Source organism: Acanthopagrus latus, chromosome 21 (genome assembly GCF_904848185.1).
Source record: "Acanthopagrus latus isolate v.2019 chromosome 21, fAcaLat1.1, whole genome shotgun sequence".
In the NCBI taxonomy this organism is placed as follows: Eukaryota; Metazoa; Chordata; class Actinopteri; order Spariformes; family Sparidae; genus Acanthopagrus; species Acanthopagrus latus.
Window position 1 is genome coordinate 15,455,516 of NC_051059.1, and position 24,085 is coordinate 15,479,600.

A 24,085-nucleotide genomic window follows, 5' to 3' on the forward strand; every position below is an offset into this window, starting at 1 on the left:
CACGAGACCAGCTGCGCGCTCATAAAAGTCTGAACTAATATACTCCAAGACGTCACGCTGGGGGAGGCGGGACATATTGAGACTAGACTGGCGTGTGAACCCTAAGGCAATGCATATAACTTTCCCTCTCTATGCCCCCAACCTCCACCCCCTTCCGGGCTCCGGGTGGAGTGGTGCGCAGCCCCAGCAGACCACTGTGGAAGGAGGACGGAGGTAGCGCCAAGGATCTCTGCGTCCAGTGACGATGTACCCAACATATTTGTAAAATTGGGCTGACTTGACTGCCAAATCCCAGCTGGACTACAGTGGATGTTTCACTCCACTGACTTGCCTTTTAACTTTTTGAGGTGGATCAAATAAATCATCATGGTTTTCAGTGAGCGCCCGTCCTTGGAGCGCACAATACGCACGGCCGTTTTGTCACTGCTGCTTTGCGCACAGGCCGGTTCTGGCTTCTCGGTGGCCGGACAGCAGGAAACCACCTGCGATGCCAACGGCAGCATTTACTTCGTGGGGGAATGGTATTTTCTCGACTCAGATCACTGCACCCAGTGTGAGTGCACCTCCGAGGGTTCCGCATGTTCCCGCACTGAGTGCACCTCTCTCCCGGCTGCGTGCATCCATGTCAGCCACTACCCCACCGACTGCTGCCCGAGGTGCGAGAAGATAGGGTGTGAGTACCGAGGGGTGGTGTACGAACTGGGGCAGAACTTCCAGGTAAGCCTTAAAGCGATAACACATGCAAAGATGGGGATGGCCACGACTTCCACCCCTGTTATTAGGGCCTGGTATTAAATGTTCTTATCTTTTCTCATATAAAATCAGAATATATGCATGAATCCAACGACACTTCTAATAGGATTGTGTTGTGGCACGATATCGGTGGTCAGATCCCAAGGGTTAGACATTCACTCACCTACCTACCTACCTACCTCACAGCTCATGTTCACACTAAGGGCAAAAACTTGGAATTAGGGGGTATTTTCATTTTAAGGGGTCACACATCAAAAAGATTAGGAATCAATGGCATGAAATAGATTCTAGTTGTGCTGTTATTTGTGCTGGCTCGTATTTTTTCATTAAAATTAAGCTTATTTTATTTTATATTAAGGCTGCAAATTGCCCCAAAGTTCAAACTGTCAGTCTGTACCATCTCAAAATGAAACACTGCAGCATTTTTTAAGAATCTGATGTTCACCATACATTTAGCAAGAGTTTAAATATCACTGCAGAAACTCCAATATTGTACTTTTTTACTCACCACATTTATTTGGATGCATTTAGTTTACTCCTCCTTGACGATTTCATGCTCTGTCAGAGCCAAACATGCAGTGTATTTCTTTCGTTTCGTATATATATTGTTTATGTGTAAACTCAGGACTCTTGGTATGTTTCATGGAGGTTTCTGTGACTGCTGTTCCCCGTCAGTCAAGTATGCACAAGTGCACTGTTAAGATTACACTCAGACCCACCAACAATTTCTCCAAGCCTGTGTGTTATAACTGTATGACAGAAGAAACCTTATATACCGATATATTTCTTTGTGTGTTTTTTTTTTCCTCTAAATGTCTGAACCAGTGCATCACACCGTGGTATGTTGGTGTGTAACTTGAGTATACAGCAGGGAATTGGAGGTAAATGGCGCCCCCTTTTGAGATGGCGTGAAGAGGGCTACGTGAGAGGTGCTGGTTACATATATGATCCGCATTGAGTCTCATTGTGTGTGTGTATTTGTGTGTGTGTTTGTGTGCGTGTGGTTTCCCAGCCATCAGAATGTGAGCAGTGCACTTGTGACAACGATGGCATTGCTCGCTGTCTAGTTGCAGATTGTGCCCCCCCGCCATGTGTCAACCCCGTCTACCAGCCCGGGAAATGCTGCCCTGAATGTCAGGACGGTGAGTCGAAAATAGCAAAAGAAAAGTAGAGAAGTAAAACTTATAAAACTGAGAGGCTTATCTTCTCAGCCTCCCTGCATACTGTCCACTTTACGCTATGTGTTTCAATTTGTAGAATCTCTTCAGCTGCAGTCACATTTGCCTCTGTGCTACATCCCCCTCCAGGTCCTAACTGCTACGTCAATGCATCACGCAGCCAAGTGATCCCTGCAGGAGAGCCCATCTGGGTCGACTCCTGCACCAAGTGTCGCTGTCACGACGGCCAGGATGCCGGCTACTGGGAAGGGAACCGTCTCGCCACCTGCTCCCGCCTCAAGAACTGTACACCTGAGCAACCGTCCACTCAGAAAAACTGATCCACTCTGTCAGCAGGGAACCAGCCGTTAATATACTAAATGTACAATCCCAGATGATCTCTACACCTCCCAGCCCTCCTCTGCAGCTGAACATGTCAGCAGTAATGTTAGTTTATTTATGAACGGTATGAAGTGAACAAGAACCAAAAAAAAATCATTCTAAAAAGTCAACAGAAGAGATCAGCTGCCTTTCCACAAGGACCGAGATTCCTGAATACAGATGAGACCCACTGGTCCGTCACTTTGGTGGACAAGACCGGCTCCCTATCAGGCCTTGGCCGCATATTACAAACAAGGTCAAAATTCAAGGCTGACTCACAGACTGATCAAAGCTCCGTGCCCTCTGAATGTCAGTGTTTGTTTTTTTTTTCCTTTTGTTTTTTTTTTTTGCAATTTGATTAACTGCTTTTCTTTCTTTTTTTTTTAAAGAAATCTGAAGACCAAACTAGAGTATTGACCGCGTTACTATGTATTCTGACTTTTTGTTTTAGTTAATATTATATTGTGCTTCCGTGGTGCGTATTCCTGAACTAAGTTGTTTTTAATCAAATTACCACTAACCAACTGAGGCACACAAACCTTGTGGCCAGGTAGCGTTACTGATCTCCAGCATAGAAATACTGGTTGGTACCCATAAAATGGATAGAGGATTGGCAGACGATCATTCGGGGCCCAACAGCAAGTATTTTACTGCAGCCCACTAAAATTAATCTGGCCATTTACAAAGAAGAACCGATTTTAATCCCACCAGAAGAAGAGGGGTGGATGTATGGTAGTCTCTGACAACCAATGAAAGATGGATTGTTACTCTTTCTTTTTAATAATGTGGACTGCAGCAGGGATGTAAACACTAAACGTTTAATGTGCAGGGCTTCAACACCCTGATCCCTCGAACTACAGAGAATCCATAAATCTGAACTAGAATAAAACAGACCTGACCCTTTAAAGGTCACCGCACTCCAGACATTTAACCTTTAATATTGTATCTCCCTTTCCACAGTTTCTTCAAAAAGTTTGATTAGGCCATTGTATTTTTTTAGAAAGAGGGACTGGTAAGATTTTATCTGAGATGGTTTCCGTGTTTTTTATTTTGAGTGTATTGGATGATGAGAAATTGTAATTGACCTGTCACGGTTTGATGCAGCATCTGATTGTTTGCACAGCTGTGATGCAATTTAGAGTAGGAAGTGGCTGAGCGAGGCAATTCACGATTTTGTAACTGTTCTATAAATTCTGCAGTTCAATTTCCATGTTAATTGAAAGAGAATGTATGAGACCACGGCCCAGCGTCCGAGTGTACAGTAGCTGCACGACATGGGCGATATTTGAAAACAGGGTTTCATTTAATGGAACGTTATTTGCTCGTGTAAACTGTTGAGCCGGAGCAATAATCTGTAATTTACCGCTTTATTAGTTTTCCACATGAAAGAATGTGTAGAGTGTGTAGTGTATGATGAAATGTAGCATGAAGAATCCTTTTACGTAGGTCTATATGCGGCACATTCTTCCTATTATTATGTCATTATCAACCATTTTAATCACAAGGGACCTTTGAATGACAACCAAAAATAATAATGTCTTGTAATATGTTGATGTGCAGTGTTGCAGCCTATAATGGCGTTTACTCTTACCGCATATTAAAGACTCCCAAGCTGCTGCTGTTTTAAGTATATCATCCCAACTGCCATTATCCTCCATGAAATGCTTCTATATGCAAGTTTTACGGTTATGGACAACTTTTAAATCTTGTTTTATGAGGATACTTTAAGACTGAATACACCTGTACTGTATTTTCAACATTTTCTAAGGGGACTAAATAAAATACGACAGCTATGTCTCCATATCTATCATCTTAATGTCTGCATAATCACAGAGAAACAAGGCTAAATGCATGGTTTGGTATTATGAGAGTCCGATGAGAAGATTGATGTCATGAAGCTACAGTCAGCAGCCTCTTAGCTTAGCTTAGCATTAAGACTGGAAACAAAGGGAAACAGCTAGCCTGCCTCTGTCCAAACACACCAAACAAGCACCTCTATAGCTCAGTAATAAACACTGTACATCTCATTTTTTTTAAAGGGATAATTTGTTCAGTGTGGCCAGAAAAAAATGTTGGAAAAGACAAACCAAGACTGCTTGGTTGAGATTTTTTTAAGTTTATGTCAAAAATTGAGCTCATCTTGGTTAAGTTACAGAGGGAAACTTGAATTCACAGGGTGTATGGTTGTATTTTTTCTGTTAAGTAAGGAAAATAAAAGTCTGATTATTTCATGTCTTGGCATTTTGTGAGGTAATTTTGTTCTGGCATATGCCTGCCAGCTGAAACAACGGGGGCTGTCGGACTTAATCGAAAGTTGTGCCGTCAAGAGGATGGGCACCGGGGCTAACTGGTTGGCATCAGCTCATTAAACTTAAGTAGACATCCACAACACAGTACACAGACGTCTTTAACATTAAACGAACACTGGCCTTATGTTAGAAAATGCTCCTTTAATCTGTTCAAAGAACAAGTACGACGCTCTATGTGCTGCATGTTTCTTCCCTCTATATTTATGTTCTCTATAATCGGATTAAACAAACAAGATACAACATGTCATTAAGGGAGCTTCAGAGGTTGGTGGGAGGATTTTGTTGCCTCTCATCAGAGCCAGGCTCGCCGCTTCCCCATTTCCAGTCTTTATGCTAAGCTACGTTAGTTGTATAGCCTTATATTTATCGCCCAGACATGAGAGAGTTGTCAGTCTTCTTTGTAAATTCCCTTCACAAAAGGCCAAAATTGTCCTCTTAACTATTCCTTAAAGTGGAGTTACAATATAGGGCCTAAAATAAAAGGGAACAGATATAAACAACAACCACAAATCATGCTGGGTGTACACACCAGCTCACTTTGCTCCTGAGTTTGGGACTATTTATTTATTTATTTATTTACTTTATTTGAGCAGTTTTGCTGTCTGGCTCCTCTCTGAGAGGATGCCACTCTGATTTCCCCACAGAGATTTTCTGCTGACAGTCGGGGGGTGTAGTGCTCCCTGCAAAACAACAAAAGAAAGTGGGGGGTGAGACGAAGGGACGCCTTCACTTTGTTGCATTAAAGAGACGTTTATTCTATTGGGAAGGCCACGGGATGAATGTAATCACATAGGGCGGTAAAGCGTTTCAGTCCTCCAACTCACTGGGACAGCGCAGGAGTTAACACTTACACAGCTGCAAAAACTGCAGATATTACACGAGAAAGCTGTGGGATTACTCCAGTCGGCAGGTGAATTTATTATGAAGTTTTCTATCCATCCTGCAGAGCAAGTGAGACACACACACACACACACACACACACACACACACACACACACACACACACACACACACATACACAAAGAACTGATAGCACCACAGTTGAATCTTTAACCATCAGATTTATTGATTGTATAGAAAAAGTAGGTTTGATATGACATAATGCATTCTATATAAGATATAACATTTTCAACATTCAATGTACAAAAAAACCATAGCTAGAGATACAGTAAATGTTTAAAAACTGCCCCAGCAGGGCCTGAAAGTCCCGTCCGCTCTCTGCAGCAGACAAGCGAAAAATGTATTTGGAAAAAAAAAAAAACATTTCAAATACTTGGACCACCTGAGGTTCGCTTGACAACTGGAACGGCATCAAAAGTCCAATAAGAAACATCAAGCGCTCCTCGCAGCTTATTCTCAAGTAAAGGAAACGTTTCAAATACCATTTTTGCTGGAGTGTCTGTTGCTGATCTTTACATCTATATTCCAAGTTACCGTTTATACACAGCGGGGCCATGTCTCGCTCTACAGCGCTCACTTTGTCCTACAGCAGTGAATCCTCAGCTTGTTCTTTCTCATGTAACTGTCCGAGGTTGCCTGTAATGTGTCACAGTAGCCTTGATGAAGCTATTTTTTAAAGGGGCACTCCACAGGTTTTATGCATGTATTCCTATTCCAAACCTTCACTTGAACAATATCCTCAATGTTATTTAACAAACATCATATCCATATATTTTGGATGTTATACCGTGATACAGTATATTTGTAATCTTTAGATCCACATTACTCATGATTATTTAAAAATATCTCACTGTGTTCATATTTTCATCCCGACAACATGGTGCAATAACAAAACAGAGGTATGGAAAAAAAATTGCAATAATTAATTTAGTCTCCCAGAACTTTTCAGTAGATTCATGAATCACACAACCCTGCCTTTTATGTTGTCACTAACCTGGCAGGAAAACAACTTGGTTATGGTTAAGAAAAGATTGCCACAAACAGGGACTAGCAATTTCCTGTCAATATGGTAAGCAGCCTATGACACGTACAAATCAGGGCAGATCAGCGGTTTGCAGAAAAGTTCGCTGCCGAGATTTATCTGGGTTACTTGGCTGGTATCGCAGTAAAGCCTACAGACATGTAATTTGCCCTTTGTTCTAAAGACTACAATACCCATGAGCTATTAAATGCAGTGAAGTGCTCCAAAAACTGCTCCACCCAACTTTCTATGAAAGACACTGTCCAGGTGTGTGCAACGTAGGATCTAGTGTTTTTTGGATCTTGGACTACAACTCAGGATATCTCAGCCTCTGTCGTTCCAAATTTGACGATTCTGATCTCTTAAGTCACCGAAGACTGTGCAAGTACAAAACATTAAACTGTGGAGTGCCCCTTCAACAACTGCAAATATTGCAACAATCAAACCAACAGCAGTCATTTTATCTGTCGTGAACTGATTGGAAGGATTTGAAATCAACAGGTGGATTAGAGGGAAAAGATGAAAAAATCCATTTTGGCTGGGAAGAAAAGCATGACTGCATCACAAACTGACACCAACCCTTGAAAATGTTATCACCTCACACCCCTCTGCAACACAACGACTCCAACAAGCTACAGGATACGTGGCAGTCCTGTGACAAATCTGTAATATTGCACTGGGCAAGCTGTAAACAGTACAAAGAGGGGATTGTATTGACCTCTCCACATGTAGTCTGCTTACCGAGGACACTGAAACTCGCCGAGAGAGTTCAATCAAAATCAAAACGGGGGAAAAGGTGGCGGAGAGAGCGACAACAGACTGGAGACCGAGGGATTCACAAAATGAGGCTGTGCGCTTCAAGGGAGAGAATAAATAGAAAAGTAAAGATACAGTAAGTGGCACAGATTCAGAGACACAAAGAGAGGCCCTGTCGATATCTATTGAAGGAAGAGGCGCTCTTGTGAGACACAGCTGTGCCTGAAGTGGGCCCACCACAAAGCACAACAGAGCGCCATTGACACACACAGCCCGGACTGGCAGAGTAAGAAAGAAAAAGGCAATGAAAGAGAAGATAACGACGGATGACAGTGGGAATGAGTGTGTGTGGCAGGAAGAGTGCGTCGCCGAGAGGAGGAATTATACCTTCCAACGGGCTTGAGGCGAAGATAACAGCGAGCCAAACAGATGGGAACATTTTGCCTCAAGGCTGACCAAAGAGAAGGCCAACAATGCACAATTTTCACCAAAATAAAAGCCCAGAAATGCTCGGAATTACACAAAACAGCTACCGCATTTGCACACAAGTTGTGCGTCCCTGTGGTTTCGTTTTCTTTTGTGAAGGTTTTAACACGATCTTGACAGAGGCGGAAACACATTTCTGTATCGCTCATCTTAAAGCTCCCAATTTTTTACACCCAAAACAAATGAAAAACCTTCCCTGCCCCTTTGTGTCTGAAGGCATCAATTTGGTGTTTAGGCGTCAACATTAATAGCATCAACAGCAGAGACAAGGTAAAATTAAAACAAAAGGAAGAAAAGCGATGAAGGAAGGCATGATCAGAGATTTTGTTGGTCCCGTTTTTTGCACAGGGAAAGTTATGAAACTCATGTGAGACACAAAAAAGTTTTCAAATTAAAAAAGTTATATATAAAAAAAAGAAAGTAACAACATCTGTTCAGGGATTCATTTATGTAATATGAAAGCGAGATAAAATACACGCCAATGCAGAACTGACAGCTGATGTTGATAAGATCTGAAGCAGCGACAGAGATGCCACTCAAAACGCTCAGTTAATAACTTCTCACTACAGCCTTCAAATTCACAATTTCCACCAGCGGGAGACTTTCACTGTATAATTTCCTCTTTCCAGATATGATGGCCTTTTTCCTCAGAGGTTCAGAGGAAAAGACAGCACAGAGAGTAAAATGGCATAGTAATAGTATCAACATTTTAGTTTTAATGAATTGATACCTTTTTATAAAAAAAAAATCGTAGGCTACAAAACGACCTCCAGAATGTATTACGTCTCTGTTTGTAAAACAACACGACCTTTGGATCCACAATGCTTTTTTCCTGTAAATCGTGAGTCATGTGATTATTCTGACAGCTCATTTCTGATGTTGAACCCCGACTTGTCCCACGCATGTTCAAAAAAATTCAGCAACAGCTGATTTTTCTTCTTAAAAAAATAAGAAATAAAAAATGCATTAACACTTTACATGTTGGCAAATGTCATGATATGTAGGTGGTAGGAACCAAGAAACATATTTGAAATGTCTTTGAAACTGATTTAAACCAACATGATCATAACGAGCGGCTAATAAATGGCTGGTGATTTCTTTTATACGAAGCAGGAAACATCCAACTGCTTTCTGTATGACCAGCGTGTCACTTCATTGAAAATTGGTTGTTGCAGATTCATTTCCATTTTAGAATTGCTAAATACCAACAAACCCAACTTCAAAACCAAGAATCAAGTTACGAAATTTAAATTTTGAGGTAATTTGAAAGTAATAAATATGTAGCTTGGTATTTACCACCTACTATTTTTGGACCTGTAAAATGATGTGTCACCATAAATGCATGTCTCAAATATGTACCTTAAGGAATATTAATGTAACTCAAGCCATTTGCATCTTGTAGAGACAAAAATGTATCTTTAAAGCCCAGATTAACCCCATAAACCTGTCTTTCTTCAGATGGGGTGAAAAAGAAACCTTTCCAGGAGCCTTATCTCCGTAATGTGCCACATGGGGTAACAATCATGACTGAGCTGTCAGTATATATTTGCCTTGTCGTCTTCAGGTCCTCAATTTTGATTTCATATGCATTCCTAAGGTAGATTCACCACACTGCATTCAGAACAGGAGAAACCCTCTCTTCAATTCTTTTTTTGCTTCAGTCGCAAAACCATTCTGTCGCTCCTTTGAGTCTGTTTCCATTTCTGCTTCCAAAGTCTAAGTCTAGATATAAAAAAAGAGAACAAAAAGAGAGTTCTCAGGAGTCCGTTGCTGCTGATGAACAGGTTTTATCAGCGTGTCCCAGCACTGTTTTTGAGTCTTCTGCGAGTAGATGCAGGCACAATACACATTCATTAATTGATACCGGAGGAGTTGATTGAGTAATTAGATCCAAACAGGAGACTCCCCTGATAAAAACGTCAATGTTAAACTGTCTGTTAGCATTGTTTGCCAAGAAGAGAAAGAGAGAGAGATTTCTTTGATATGCAATCAATCAGATTCAGTCACAGCCTTCACTGCACGTCACCATATTTACTTCATGTTACAGCTTTCCTATAGTAGAAATCCCCACTCTCCTGACCGTCACTGTGAATGCTTGGAACTGGACATGTTTGAGGTTTGTTGTCCATCAGGACATTTCACTCCCAAACCAACATGAATAAAGCCCATTTTTTTCATTTTTGTCAATATGACCTTAGTCAAATAATCCAAGAAATTCTGCTTGATGTTGTCCTGACAGTCAGTTTCAGATGAAATTTCCTCCAACAGGTCCAGTCGATATCCTCTGTCGATATGTCATCGGATGCCCTCCAGTCTGCAAACGATTGCAAACTGAAGGGCTCTCAAGTTTCAGCTGCTGATATTGGAGCTTTTTTTCCGCACTCATTAATTCTGAAGTCACCGATTGGTAACGGTAGGAGGTGTGAAGCCACTGGCTGCTTGAAAAAAGTTGCAGGAGGAAAGAGCTTGAGTCCTGGTTTCAGAAATGGCTGTAATCTTAAAAAAAACAAACAAACAAAAAAAACCACACACACACAGAAAGAGACTGGGGTAAAGAGGGAGAAAGAGACCATGATGTGCTTGTGGCTTTTTCCTCTCTCCTTCGCTCCCACATCTGTCCAGATGTTTAGGGTGCGCGTTCCTCTCCATTTCCTTCCAAAAAGATCTCCCCTTCTCGTCTTTTCCCCTCGTCTTCCTCTCGTCTCTCTCTAGCCCTTGAAAGGCCGGGGCGGTGGTTTGCCGATCTCGACGGAGATATTTGTGTACAGAGGGTACCTCTTGACCTGAACCACTCTGTAGGTCAGAGAGCTGATGCCGTCCTTCTTCATCGTGTTCTTCGTGTTCTGTATTTTATTAAATCTGGAGGGTGACAGACAAAGAGACGAAGAGAGAGGGGTGGGAGAGGGAAAATGGAGAGACAAGGAAGGAAAACTGATTAGAAACGGTACTGCCAAAAGTTTAAAGAAGAATCCAGTGCGCGTTCATGTGGGCGTCTAAATGTGTTTGATTACTCGGGTGCAGAGATGTCTCAGTTATTTCACATGCAAATTATGCTTCAGGAAGTACAGGAAATTGCGGGACTGACTGTGAATGTGTATTCTGTTGGATTGTTTTACTTTTGAGACGGTGGGTCCTCGCGAGAAACAAGAATTAAATATGGAGAAAAAAGGCCCGCAAACTCTCAGGACCAAAGCAAGTACGAAGTGACAAACCTAAGGCTTCTGTGTCTGGGGATCCCAGCATCTATAATGACTATAACTGACTATAAATGACTTGAGACTCGACACATACTTGGGAAACAAAAGACGCGTGACTTGACTTGAGTGACTTGTCTGTGTTCATTTTACATGACTTTGGACATGCTTGAGACTTGGACCAAATGTCCTGAGTCACATGTCTGATACAATCATTCAGTAATTCACACGAAAAACACAAAGATTAAAGGCCGAAAAATAAAACAACATTTCTTTATTTCTGCTTTCCTCGTTCATTGATCTTTTAGCGAAATAAGAGACAAAAAATAACACTTCATAATAACAATCAATAATTCACAGCATCAGTGCTAATATCAAAATCCTATTTTAAACCCACAGCATGTAAGCCCGCAGTTTGTCATATCCTGTGTAATCCACTTGTTCAACAACCCGAAAGCAGAGACCAAACAGTTCTATTAGACTGTGTTGAACGGACAGTAGAATCTCAGCCAACAGGCGGTGCTATTGCATTGTGTAACCTCCCTTCCCCATTGGCTGTGAGTCAACAGTTACATCAGAATCTGCTCTTACGTTAGAATCTGCTCTGATTTTAGTGAAAAATAATTCACACAGTGTGTCAGACAGTTACACAGAGCTGCTGCTGCTGCTGCACTTCAGTTCGTGATGCAACCTCTGGCATTAAAACAGATTCACAACACAAACTCTGCTGTCACCGGCGTAGTAGCATCAGTGTTTGCAGCCAGTCAGGATGGAAATGAGGCCACGGTGGGTGAGCGTCTAACCGTATGTTTACAACACTCTTGTCTTAAAAATGCCTTTTTTTCCCCCCATCAGTGTACAGGGAATAAGCTCATGTGCGTCTTTTTCAAACGACGGCGGTGACGGGCTCCAACAGAAGACGTTTTCTTAATGATATGCTCGGACATACAGCTGGAGTTGACACTTCAGTCAGACATGGACCACTGAGTCTACAGAGCCTCGTCAGAACTGACTAGCGGGGATCTCTCTTCTCTCCTCTCTCTCTCTCTCTGCAGCGCTTTCCTCCCTGTCTCTCGCAAATCAAATCAAAAACAGCTTTATTGGCATGAATGGAAGCTGGATAAAAAACGTTGTCGAGCATCTTTCCCTCGAACAATATAGCACAATAAGACATAAATAGAATTACATGTTCTCCAACTTCCATCAGGGATTAGAAAAACTCATTCTGAAACAATTACAAGGAAAGGATGGGAAGGAGAGAAAAAGCAGGTGGTGTTTCAACTGAAATGAGGGTGGATGGTAGGGGAGAATATGGGTGAATGGATAAGCAGAGGGATAAATATATATTTGAGAAAAAAGAGTGACAGATGGAGGGAGGAAGATATACTGATATTAAAAATTAAGTGAATGAGAATGGGGGGATCTTTGGATGAATCTGGCGGAGATTAAATGCAATAAACTAATCCCTACGTACACACAGAGAATATCAGATGCATGGGCACTCAATCTGTGGCTGCGCTGTGCAGCACTGAAAAAATTATTGGTCTCACTTTCGTTTTCGAGAGTTAGAGGGCGAGACAAAGACAGTCCTCGTTACATATTCATTAGCCTGATTTCCAGGCTGAGTCTTAACTGGGCTAAGTAAAGCTCTATTTTAATTCCACCGAGGGGTCTCGCAGGAAAACATTTCTGGTTTAGGATCTCAACAGTAGCCCGTAATACCAGCTTCTAAGGGTTATTTTGTTCCGGTGTCATGTATTTTGAGCCGGCCCGCTTGACCCTGTTGTAGAGAAGTGCCTCAGGGGAGCAGTTTAACACTTTCGGAAATGTGCATAATTGCTTTTCTTACCTCCGATAAAAAAGAATGATATGATGAATGTGATGCTATTCTGAGCAGCTGGTTAGCACACAGACTGGAAACAGTGAGAAACAGCTAGCCTGGCTTCCTATAGAGGTTAAAAACATGCCTTTTAGCGTCTCTGAGGCGTCAATTAACATTTTATATCTAATTTGTTTAATCCTTCCAAAAAATGACATCTTGCAGCATGGTGATGGTGTCATGACTGGAGAGCCGGGCCAAAGGTGTCTGTGTTATTTCACCCCTTTTTAGTTTTGACAAAATTGGGTGATCGTGAGAGGAGTGTAGAAAGATATGAGACGACTGTATATCCATAATGAACTATCACTAGTTAGTTAATCACTAGTTAATCAGACCATATTGAAGGATTCCTTCGAAAAGTCCTGCAGCACATACTCCTCGCAGGTCGTAGCAATATGCTGAGAGCCTCCTTTTGGTCTCTGCTGGACTATTTCTCGACTTGGGGCAGTAATTACATTACAAAAAAGTAATCCAGCACACAATCTCCTCCAAAAATGGTTAATTTTTGCTTTTAGGGATTCACCAACTGAGATATAAGATGCTTATTAGTCAGAGTTAGAGGTGCTGGTATGTGGATCCTGGCTGGTAGGCTACTTGCTGGGCAGAGCCAGAGTCCATTTCCAGTCTTTATGCTAAGCTAAGCTAACCTGCTGCATCATATTTACAGTACAGAGGTCAAAATAGATGAGGTCTAATCATGGAAGGGATTGTTTCACAAATTGCCCGTGTATTCCTTCAAGGGACTCTAAATAAGTCAGCAAACTTGATGTTCATGTTCATGGTAAATAAAGTTTTCCAGAGGTCGGTCACACACACACACACACACACACACACACACACACACACACACACACACACACACACACACACACACACACAAGCGTGTGCGCACACACACAAACACCCCTTCACACACTCTGTATCTGCACTGCCCCTGGATGATAACATATGAATGGAATATTGAACAATGTTACTGAGAGACTAATTCATTTGCAATGCATGAAGCGCCTCTACTAGACAAAATGTGTGTGTGTGGTGTGTGTGTGTGTGTGTGTGTGTGTGTGTGTGTGCGCCGATACTCGAGGCTGGTGATGAATGTGCCTCTTTCTTACTTCCGCTGGCCCAATATCTCATTGCTATGCCTAACCAGCGTCTCCGAAAAAGGCGGAAAGAATGGACTCCTGTGTGAGGGTGAGTGCATGTTTGAGTGAGTGTGTGTGTGTGCGTGTATGTGTGCGTGTGAATGCAGAGGAGATAGTAAACATTCATCAAACAGTCGAGACAACGCTTCCCTTGGTAAACGCCGGACATTACGCAGGTACTCCAGATAAACTCTCCCAGAAGGCTCAATCATTAATCTGAATCTAAACAGAGAGGCAAACCCTTTACCTGAAGACAAAGAGCGGCAACAAAAGCTCAGTTTATCTGTGTAATTGAGGGGCAGACCTCTGTGTGTACCAGCCTGAGAAGTAAAACCGGGTATTTTGAGGTAATTCTCAAAGACAAATTGTTGTTTGTAGGTTGTTGCTGCGAGTGAGAGCGCTTACAAGTTCACTTTTCATTCATGAAACTGTGCTGCAAACATGTATTGTTGGTAATGTGACGTGGACCACTAAAGCTGGTCCCTGGCACCTGGAAGCTTTCTGAAAATCCCAAATGACAAGTCCAACACGTTTATGTTTCTTGGCAGGTCATGGCAAAAAAAACGTGTTACCTCATGATCACAGCAGAGAACAAAGTGACAATCACAAAGGACCAAAAATATCACATAGTATGATCTCAGCAAAACAGAGAACCAGAACAGGTGTTTGTTGTCGTTCGGAGACTAAATTGGAAATCCAACTTCAAATCTTTGAATCTAAATAACAGCTCAAAATGTCCTGCAAGAGATCTTTAAGCAATGCACAGGAACTGCTGGCAGCTTCGGTGAGGTGTGGCCACCAGCGAGGGAAGAGGACGTTTGTTTCAAAAACGACAACGGCTGCTCCTCAGAATGTTAGCATGGCTGCTGCATAAGCAAGAGTTATATCAGAACTGGAGAGTTTGTTTCATTTTGAAAGAAGGGCAAAGAACAACACTGACGGCTTTTCTCAATGGAGAGATGTATTTGCTTGACTGACTTCACAAAATTTTCTTTGCCAGCAGGCTCTGCCTCTGACTGGGCGAAGTTAGCCCATGAGAGACAGCGAAAAACAGATGGTTTGTCAAATCACCTTCCAAGTATTTCATCTTGTTTCTTGCGACTTTGTTCAAGATGAAAAAAAACCCCAACTATTTGTGAATACGAACCATCTCAGGCTGCAGGTTAGCATGATCAGTCTGTATATGAGTCACTGAATGTAGACTGTGACTATAAGTCTACCACTGACATCTATTTTCACTGTTTAAATGTTAAGTGTATAATTCCCGACTGTACTTGAAACAATGGCGACAACCTGGCCACGAACGGTGCAAACCCAAACAAGCTAGCAGCTGGTTATTTTTATATCCTGGGGATTTAGCAGTGTTAATGTCAGGGCTAGCACTGTTATCACTTCTCTTTTAGCATCAACATCAATTTAAATTTGTCCAGATCTTTGGCTCAAATTCTGTAAAACCAACGACATTCACATTGGCCTCAGCTGCACTTTGTGTTTAATTGCCAAAGAATGAACGAACACCATAAACATAACACCTGCTCAACATCAGCATGTTAGCATCGTCACTTCTCACTTCTCACTTCTCAGAGAACCAGGGTTACCCTCATAACCACACGACTTTTCTTGCCCTAACCTGATTACACCCTTTTTTTTTTTTTTCTTATGACTTTTTCACATAAAATACCAAATGACTTGTTGGACTGAGGGATGAATACATTTTAAGTTCATACTTTAGCAGATGAAAAGTGATTAATTAAAATGTTCTGTTCCCGAAGAGATACAGAGAGGAAAGAAGGAAAAACAAAACCCCTCTCTCCTCCACCCACACGGCCTCAAACCAGCCGTGAGGTGGCTCTTCCTCCTCTCACAACCTCCTGATTATTCTGAGCCGCCACGCTCGACTTAATGCAGCCTCTCTTCAAAAGATCCTATAAGCTGAAATTTCCAAGACAATGTAACGAGTGTCCAGAAGGGCTGTTAAAAAAAAAAAAAAAAAAAAGAAAAATCAAGTTCGTGCCGACTAATATGTCGCTGTTTTCTGGCCCTTGCTGCAGTTATGAATAATGTATCGGCCCCACATAAATAGCGTCCCTGTTGGTGTCACCTCTTATTGAGGAAGTCTGGCCCACGACCCAGAGAGAGGGAGCGCAGAGGAGGAAGAAAACAGGAATCGAGTATCAAGCAGACAGACACACACACACACACACACACACAGACGCTTTCTTTCAGTCTAGCGGCTGATTTATTGATTTTGATGAAGGCAACTAGACTGGTCTGACCTAGCGGGCTCCCATCTCTACTGGTGTCATTTCAGCAGGCAATTACTGAAGGATCGTTGAGTCTCTCTCTCTCTCTCTCACACACACACACACACACACACACACACACAATGATGGATGACATGTAATGCTTGTGCGGTTACTTTAGATACCTTCACATTTAGGTTATTGCTGCCATTTCACTATATATTTTTGGTTTTAAAGTCTGACAGTCTGGATTCTACCTTTATTGGCTTGCATGGAGAAGGGTACACCGCAGGGGATTTTGGCATAGAAAATAAATAAAAGATTTAGAGATGCAAGGCCACGAGAAGAGCTTTCATCAAGCTGTTTAATAAACCTAATTTTTCACCTGCCCTATCCCACAAACAGGTTTCAAGACTCTGTGGCACTCAGCAGGCAGGCATCAAAAGATCTTCCATTTCTTTTCAGCTGATGTCACAGGCTACACTTTTGGCTGATATTCCTTTCTCCCTCGCCCGTATAGGTGGGTGGATTCTCATACGCTGAAAGAGGAACTGCACCAAAATGCAGCCAATGAAAGGTATGAATGTAAGTCCAGGAAAACACCTCATGTATTACCATCGTTTCAAACGAGTGAGTCACCTGCTGGTTCCTACAAAAACCATTAGCGTGACTAAAGACGGCAAACAAATTGCCTGTCAGTCACATCCTAACCATTAAAAAGTTATAATTTCATACGTGGGTGATAAAAATGTTGCTCTTACAAATCGTTAAGCGCGGCCGAACAATGACTTTGACACTAGCTTTGCGTTAATGAGCAGCCAGAAGCTAATGAATGGATTCGTCTCTGCAAGAGGAGACATACAGGCGAACAAGAGCAAGCACGGTGAGTTGTTTCTGTCGAGGTGGAACTCTTTTAGTCGCTTTTCTTACGCTCCCTTCGACTGAACTACAAATCAAAACAGTGAAATTGAATCAAACATACAACATTTCATCTACTGGAGACTCGAACAACATGTGTCCGCTGCATGGTTAAATCCCAAACATGTCACAATTTGTTTCGCCGTCTCTTCTCGTCCACACACGGCTCTCCCTGCCTGCATTTTAATCTTCTTATAAACCAATTTAGGAGGCACAACTCAACTGGACCACAACTGTGAACCCTGACGCAGCTCCCGTGATCTGATAACACCACGTGAGATCCAACTAGAGCAATGTTGGAAGAGGGAGCGGGGTTCACGTCTTCATTCCGGCTCCGGGTGTAGCAGTTATCGATTTTGTTGTGTTGGAGAGGCATCGTTGCCCGGCCCAACCGGGCGTGAAAACGGGGGGGGGGCTCTTAAGAGGAGAATAAACAGTGATAATCCACGTTTAAGCAGCTTAATGTGAGGTGCTACACTCCTGGTGATTAATGTGTCTAGAAGGGCTCATCTCTGCATATTGGGTCTCATTCATCAAACCCATAAAATAACGCATTTGTGCGTGAAACATCTTTACAGGGTCGTCTGAAAAGCAATTTTAAATGGGTGTAGCCAAATTAAGACCCTGGGCTGCTGCTCTGAAAAAGCAATATTTGGTATATTGAAAATGTTTTGTCCTTGGCATTTTTAAAGTATCCCAATCTTTCAGTGAGCAGGAGGACCGAGCTGTGGTCTTCAGAGGGTTTGTTTTTCGATTGGATTTTTATTGGTTGTTTCCCCACGTCTTGATCTGCAGGCCGCATCTGACGACGTTACGGCGGACTAACGCGTTCAGGACATTCAGTATTCATTGTGAGTCGCCTTGTAGGAGACGCTGAATTTTAATAAACATCTATGAGGGACCAGATATTTTCTATGGCATCTTTTGAAATGCATGCGGTTTTATTTATTAAACACGTTCTCATGTCTTCATGCGTTTCGATAGCTCCCCCGCATGAATGTTTTAACATCCTGTGACGAGTGAAATGTTCTGTCCCCTCAAATGGAAAATGTTCCCCGACTTACTGTAAGACCAGTTTTTATTGCTTTTTGCCGTGGCTTCATGCTTCTATTTTCTTGGTCTTGGTTGCATAAACAGCAGCAAGCGAGTGATAACAGAAGTTTTCCTTTGGCCTTTTTCCCTGTCGTTATATCCAGGGATGTAGCCACACTGAGGTCCTCTGTAATTTTGGAAATGGTTTTTAGAAGGTCTTAGCAACCTGGGGCACTGAGATAGTTTAACACTTGCACGTGTGGGTGTTTTTAAAGGCGGATTCCGGTATTTACGACTCACTATATTTGTATTTGTCTACTTTTTTTTTAACAATGAAAATTAAACATGAACAGGATTTAGAGATTTCTCCAGCCGAGAAAATCCTGCAAATTCGGTTGGATGGTGTACCTCTCATGTGCCCCGCCTAATTAAACAGGAGCGCTGATGATTTTCCACCAGCTTTTTGTCGCCGCAGCTGAACAGCGTTTAACCCAGAGCCTCCCACTTCCTCTCCAGCAAAAATCCATTAAATGTCTTCTACTGGATTTGAGGGCTCTTCGCATCAACTGCAGACTGTAGTCGGTTTACGAAAAAGCAGAAAACAGAGTCTTTAAAAACTCGTTTAGCACTAATTTAAAAAGTTCAGACCAGGTCTGTGCGGATACAGCAGTGGGATACTTCATGTTTGATGGGAGCGGTGCAGACAGAACAAAGGCAAGGAAATACTTGCAATTCAAGAGATTTGATTTGCATGTTAAACATCTAAAACATATCACAGAAAAGTAATTTAAGGGGGTATAAATACACTTAAACAGGGGAAATGGTGTGATCAGAAGAGGGAAAATTGAAACTACTAATGATCTGTCATTCCTCTACATCATCACAAACATCCTATAATACAATATGTGATTGCGTTGGGTGCCGGACTAACAGGCGGCAGATCTCAGGACGCCTAACGTAGTCGTGGAACAAGCCGTTGCTTTGAAAAAAAAGGGGCAAAGCTTGTCATTTAACCATTCCAGGTTAAAGGTTAAAACATCTTTAACACATAATTCCGGCTAAACTGGACAGAGTGAAGTCAGCTGTGAACATTAAAGGACAGAGGCGTCATCACAAACTGCTCTTACCTCTCACTGCTGACCTTTTGTCGCCGGCGTTGCTCATGTTTCAGTACATTGCTCTCAAGCTAACTCTAATTATGAGGACACGTTATTGATGGCGTGCCCTTTGCAGCTCCACATAATCATAATTCTCTCAAACGAAAAAGAAAAAGAAAAAAAAAAGTTTGGAGAGAAACGTCAGAGCAGCGCGGCTGCGAGACAAAAGCAAGCGCGATCGATTCAAAGGTTGAACACCCGAGAGCGGGGCCGGACACTGATGCAGTACCTCTGCGGGTTGGGCTCGTTGTGTTTGTCTCTCTCGTGTTTAATCATTCTGTAGCGGCCGATGCGAACGTCTGGCCTGGAAACCTTCATCCCATTCAGAGTGATCCTGCAACACACAGAGATACAACATCTATTATTAGCGGGAGCAAAAGGAGCCAGACAAAGAGAGGGACAAGAGAGAAAGAGGCAGGAGGACAGAATCAAACACTGATAGGAAGAAGAGGTGCACCTGGAGGGTTTACCAAGAAATGAAGTGGGGCTAAAACTAATTATTATTCTCATTATCCTTCAATTTTTTTTTTTTTTTAAATCAATTGGTGATCAATTTAGTGCTAAAATTGTCAGAATACAGCAGGGTGATATGATAGGGCTCCAGCTGACGCATATATCATCATAGATTAATCTCCTGGTGATTCTTTTTGATCAAAGGATGAATCGTTTGGTCCACATATTGTCAGAACGTAGTACAAAAATGCCTGTTGGAGCCCAAGATGATGTCAAAATGAAAAGATTACTGCCACATATTTCCCCAAAAAGCTGTGAATCTTCACCACTCAGAAGCTGGAAGCTGGAGTGTTTGAAATGTTGGCCTGAATAACGAGTCTAGCGATTCAGTGATAATAATAACCACCGCTGACTAATTTTCTGACTGAATAATCAGCTGATTAAACTTTACAGCTCTGAAGCTTCATCTGATTGTTTTGTCTGTCCGACGGCACAAAACCAAAAAGGTTTTTAATTAATAGAGACCTGGGAAAAAAAAACAAAAAAAAAAAATAGCAAATCCTCACACCTCTCAACTATTTTTGGCACTGTTGCTTAAACATTTAGACAATCATCGAAATTGATTTTCTGTCAGTTACTGGACTAATCACTGTCGGCATCGAAAAGCATCGCGATCACGATGCTCGGCTGAACCTCCGAACGTGTCCGTTATATGAGCATCTTCTGCGTTCCCACGGACGGTGTTTCCCACCGCTGAGCTGCTGGCGGTGCGACTACATCCTGTTAGTTCATGTGTAGGTGAGTCGCCGGGACACAAAACCTCGCAGCGGTAAACCTTTGCGTGACGGGGCGGTTGCCAAATTTATTTGGCTGACTCCGACTGCTGGAGCCTCGTATCAGCCTCCACTGAAGTACTGGAATGAATCTGTCGGAGGGGAGGAGAAGTGTTTGACACTAGAGCGAGGCCTTTCTTTCAGTCGGTCGATCTGGTGTTTCTCTACCACAGGAACTAAGGTCCGCTACAACCGTGTCTTCTTTTATGACAGTCAAATAAAAACACACTTTATCAAAGGTTCAATATAAAGTATGGTGTTTGCTTTGTATTCGTACTTTTAAGCACATTGAGGTAGGTTTATTGTATGAAATGTGCCGTTAAATAAACTTTACTTCCTCATTCTGGAGTTTTATCGGCGAGCGCTCCCCTCTTTTTCTTTTTTTAGGTTTAGCCGTGAAAATTCGCCCCCCCCCGCGCCCTTTAACGCAGCACATCGCAAACAGTGTTGCACACAAACAAACGTACAGACAGACAAACAAACAAACAATCACAGATCCCCTCGGCTCTCGCTGAACAACCTCAGCTGCAGTCGGGAGTCGTTTGCGACACCGAGAGAAACAAACTGTTTCGACTGCGGGAGCTGTGAACTCTGTGGACACCAGCTGGGGGGGGGGGGTGGACCTACACTGTGTTCGAGTCAAAAAACAAAGTGTGAGATGAGAGAACTTGGAGACGGAGCGGTAGCGTTGTGTTACCGCTGTGGTGCAACGCGAGGGCAAACCTGCACGGAGATTTATATCTAATGCAACAACAAATGGAGCGAAAAGGCGACGCGAGCTGCCGATCTGTTCCACATAAAGCCCGGCTTAAACCCTGTGACTGACGGAGGCACTGATATTCATACCTGCGATTACATAAACAATTGTGTGTGTGTGTTTTGTACTGAATGAGCAATTTTTCCTTTTTATTTGTCGTAAGGCTCTGATTCGTGGGGTGAAGTCTTGCTGTCTCGAAAAGCATCCATGCCTGATATTGCTCCTCGACAACTGCTCGTCTGCTCCGCACTTCCAACGCCTCCTGTTGTCTCTGAACTCATCACTTCCTCCCTCCTTCCTGAAAACCCTTTCTCCGCTTGTTGAGCTCCTAATTCTGGCTCCTTCCCGCCTTTCTCGTTTGTGATCTGCTCAGTTTAGCTCTCCTTCTTTTTTCCTACTTACAGCGGCTCCGCAGGGTCGATACTGATGCTTGCACAGCAAAAGCAAACTGAAGATCAAGAGCCACCAGATTTGTTTCCCTGGGTGGGGCAAGGTGGTATATTTCACACACACACACACAAAAAATAATTCTACAATTAAAGATACATTATGTAGAAATTGGCATTTCATTTGACTCTCTCTGGACAGTCTGCCCTATTGAGACGGATCAGCACAGCCTCCGAGAAGACGGAGGCCAATTTGACGAAGGCATCACCGCATCGAGGTGTTTTTCTTGCCAGGCCGGGCTTAGAAAGCAGTGAGCGTTTACCGAGCTAACAGCTAGGTACATTCAGCAGCAGTTAGTGCCAGGAAACTCCATAAATCACCTTGGTACCGTTAGTGGCCTGAGTAATCGTTCTCTGAGGCTGAGTCCGGAGTTGTTCATTGACAAACTGGTTATCATTCCGTTTGCTGGCATTTACTTTAGCGACAAGTAAAAGCTATCTTCTATCTGTCTGTGTTGGTTTCATTTCTTTAATTCTTCCTTTCTCCTAAGCTCTTTATCTCTTTTCCCGTCCCCTCTTTCCTTCTCTTAACTTTTTCACGTATCCCCACCCCCACCCCCCTCCATCTCCGCGGTCCGTTTCACCTCACCTCCCCTCAATGCTTTTTTCTCTCTTTCACGGCATGCTTCTTCTGACCTTGCCTCCACCTTCCGCCTTCTCCTTCCTCGGCTTCTCTTTCCGTCTCCCTCTCCATCCTCGTCTCCCTTCCCCTTCACCTTTCCGTACCTCTCCTCCACAGACCAGCGAAAATGTTAATTTACCAGAATGTAGCTCTTTGCCATCAAAAACACATCAACCCATAAGAGGCGAAACCCAAACTCCATCAAAACAACCCCACCCCGCCATAAATAAATTCATCGGGAAACTAAATAACACATCTTTGCCACTTTTTTTTCCAATCGCCCTCTCAAGTCTCAGTGACTCTGCTGACTCGGCACACACGCGTGGATGATTGCCTTTGTCGGCTGTGTCTGTGCGTGCACGTGCGAGCATGAATGCGTTTGCATAATTTAGAGGTTTATTATGGTGCAAATAATGTGAGGGTGCAGGAGCGAGCGGGGCGGCCCGTTCCTTCTCTTCCCCAGCTTTTCGGCGCAGTGAGCTTACTTATACATTATGCACGGTTCGGCATCTTTTAAGTAATCTTCTTTGCGCCCGCTGCCCTGCAGACTGTGCGAGGTTCGGCTGCGGCACTACTAGCAAGATGTGAGAATCCAAAGCATCATTTCTGATTCAGTATGAATTTCGATGTTATTCATTTTTTTTTTTTTTTTTTTTTTTAGGTTTTCAGATTCGGGTCTTGGAAGATGTTTCTGAGCACATCAATCGTTTGTTTGTGTGTTTGTTTGTTTGTTTGTTTGTTTGTCTGGTTGCCGAAAGAAAAATCTGTTGTTGGTTGTGTTTTGACAAAACGTGGGTGGCAGCGGCAGCAGACTGTTCACTGAAGTACAAGAACCAACACCAAAATGTAAAAATACTTGAGTACAATTAAAAGAACAGAAGTAATAACGGCTCAATTTACTTAAAGTACTGAAAGTTGATGTGCTCGCTTTTTTGCTGAAAATCTAAAAGTCTGACAGATTGCGGTCTTGTTTGTGGTCGACTTTGCGGGTTTACTGATGCACAGTTAAGAGCGACGGTGAAAACATACCACTCGCTAAGCAAATGGCGAGGCGAGCAGAAGGTGAGTGGATTCTGAGTCACTGTCCGCAGATGACATACATTTGTGGCGTCTGACAGCTTGAAAAAGGCGTGAATGCACAAACAGTTAAAGTGTTTTAGTTTGTACTTCAAGTTCTCTTTGCTGAAGTTCTAATCACATCATAACAACTATGTTTTCTGCAAACTACGTATCAAATGGCTGACGACAATCAGTCTCACTAAAGAGAGTTTTCCTTGCTACGGTCTCTGGTCTCTGGTCTCTCCGACCTTGTTTGGAGCAGCACTTTTTAGGACAGGAGGTCGTGGTCAGCCTGCCCGTAACACTTCAAACAGTGTTGTCAACGTTTGGCAATTAAATAAAAACACCCACAGACAAAATTTGATTAGAGAGTGTCTGCTTGTGTGAAATGTCATCAGCGCTTCCTTGAAATCTATCTTTTGCTACGTCTTCGTCGTCTGCTTTCAAAAATCCTCCTTGAGAGTCTCACAAAACGCTCTCCGAGGGTGGGCTGGCTCTCCATCTCATCATCTGTCAATATGATGACGATTAACGCTGCTCCCAGATTCACGCTCACAAAAGAAAAACACACAAATAAACACACACGC

At 42.7% G+C, this 24,085-nt stretch overlaps 2 protein-coding genes across 2 annotated transcripts in view; one reads left to right on the forward strand and one right to left on the reverse strand.

Annotated features, from left to right (window-relative positions):
* The first annotated feature begins 43 nt into the window (after window positions 1-43).
* zgc:113531 (uncharacterized protein LOC541359 homolog) lies at window positions 44-4,092 on the forward strand. The gene is made up of 3 exons (XM_037084943.1): window positions 44-717; window positions 1,766-1,895; window positions 2,061-4,092. Exons 1-3 carry the CDS (start codon window positions 367-369, stop codon window positions 2,249-2,251), a joined length of 672 nt encoding a protein of 223 aa, XP_036940838.1. The 5' UTR covers window positions 44-366; the 3' UTR covers window positions 2,252-4,092.
* Window positions 4,093-5,641: 1,549 nt separating this feature from the next.
* The window catches only part of b4galt2 (UDP-Gal:betaGlcNAc beta 1,4- galactosyltransferase, polypeptide 2), a 161,985-nt gene continuing 143,541 nt past the window's right edge, over window positions 5,642-24,085 (reverse strand). The window contains exons 7-8 of the mRNA XM_037085076.1: window positions 19,558-19,662; window positions 5,642-10,622 (exon numbers count right to left, since the gene is read on the reverse strand). Of these exons, the coding sequence (XP_036940971.1) occupies window positions 10,472-10,622; window positions 19,558-19,662 (256 nt within the window). The 3' untranslated portion in view covers window positions 5,642-10,471. The remainder of the gene's footprint in view (window positions 10,623-19,557; window positions 19,663-24,085) is intronic.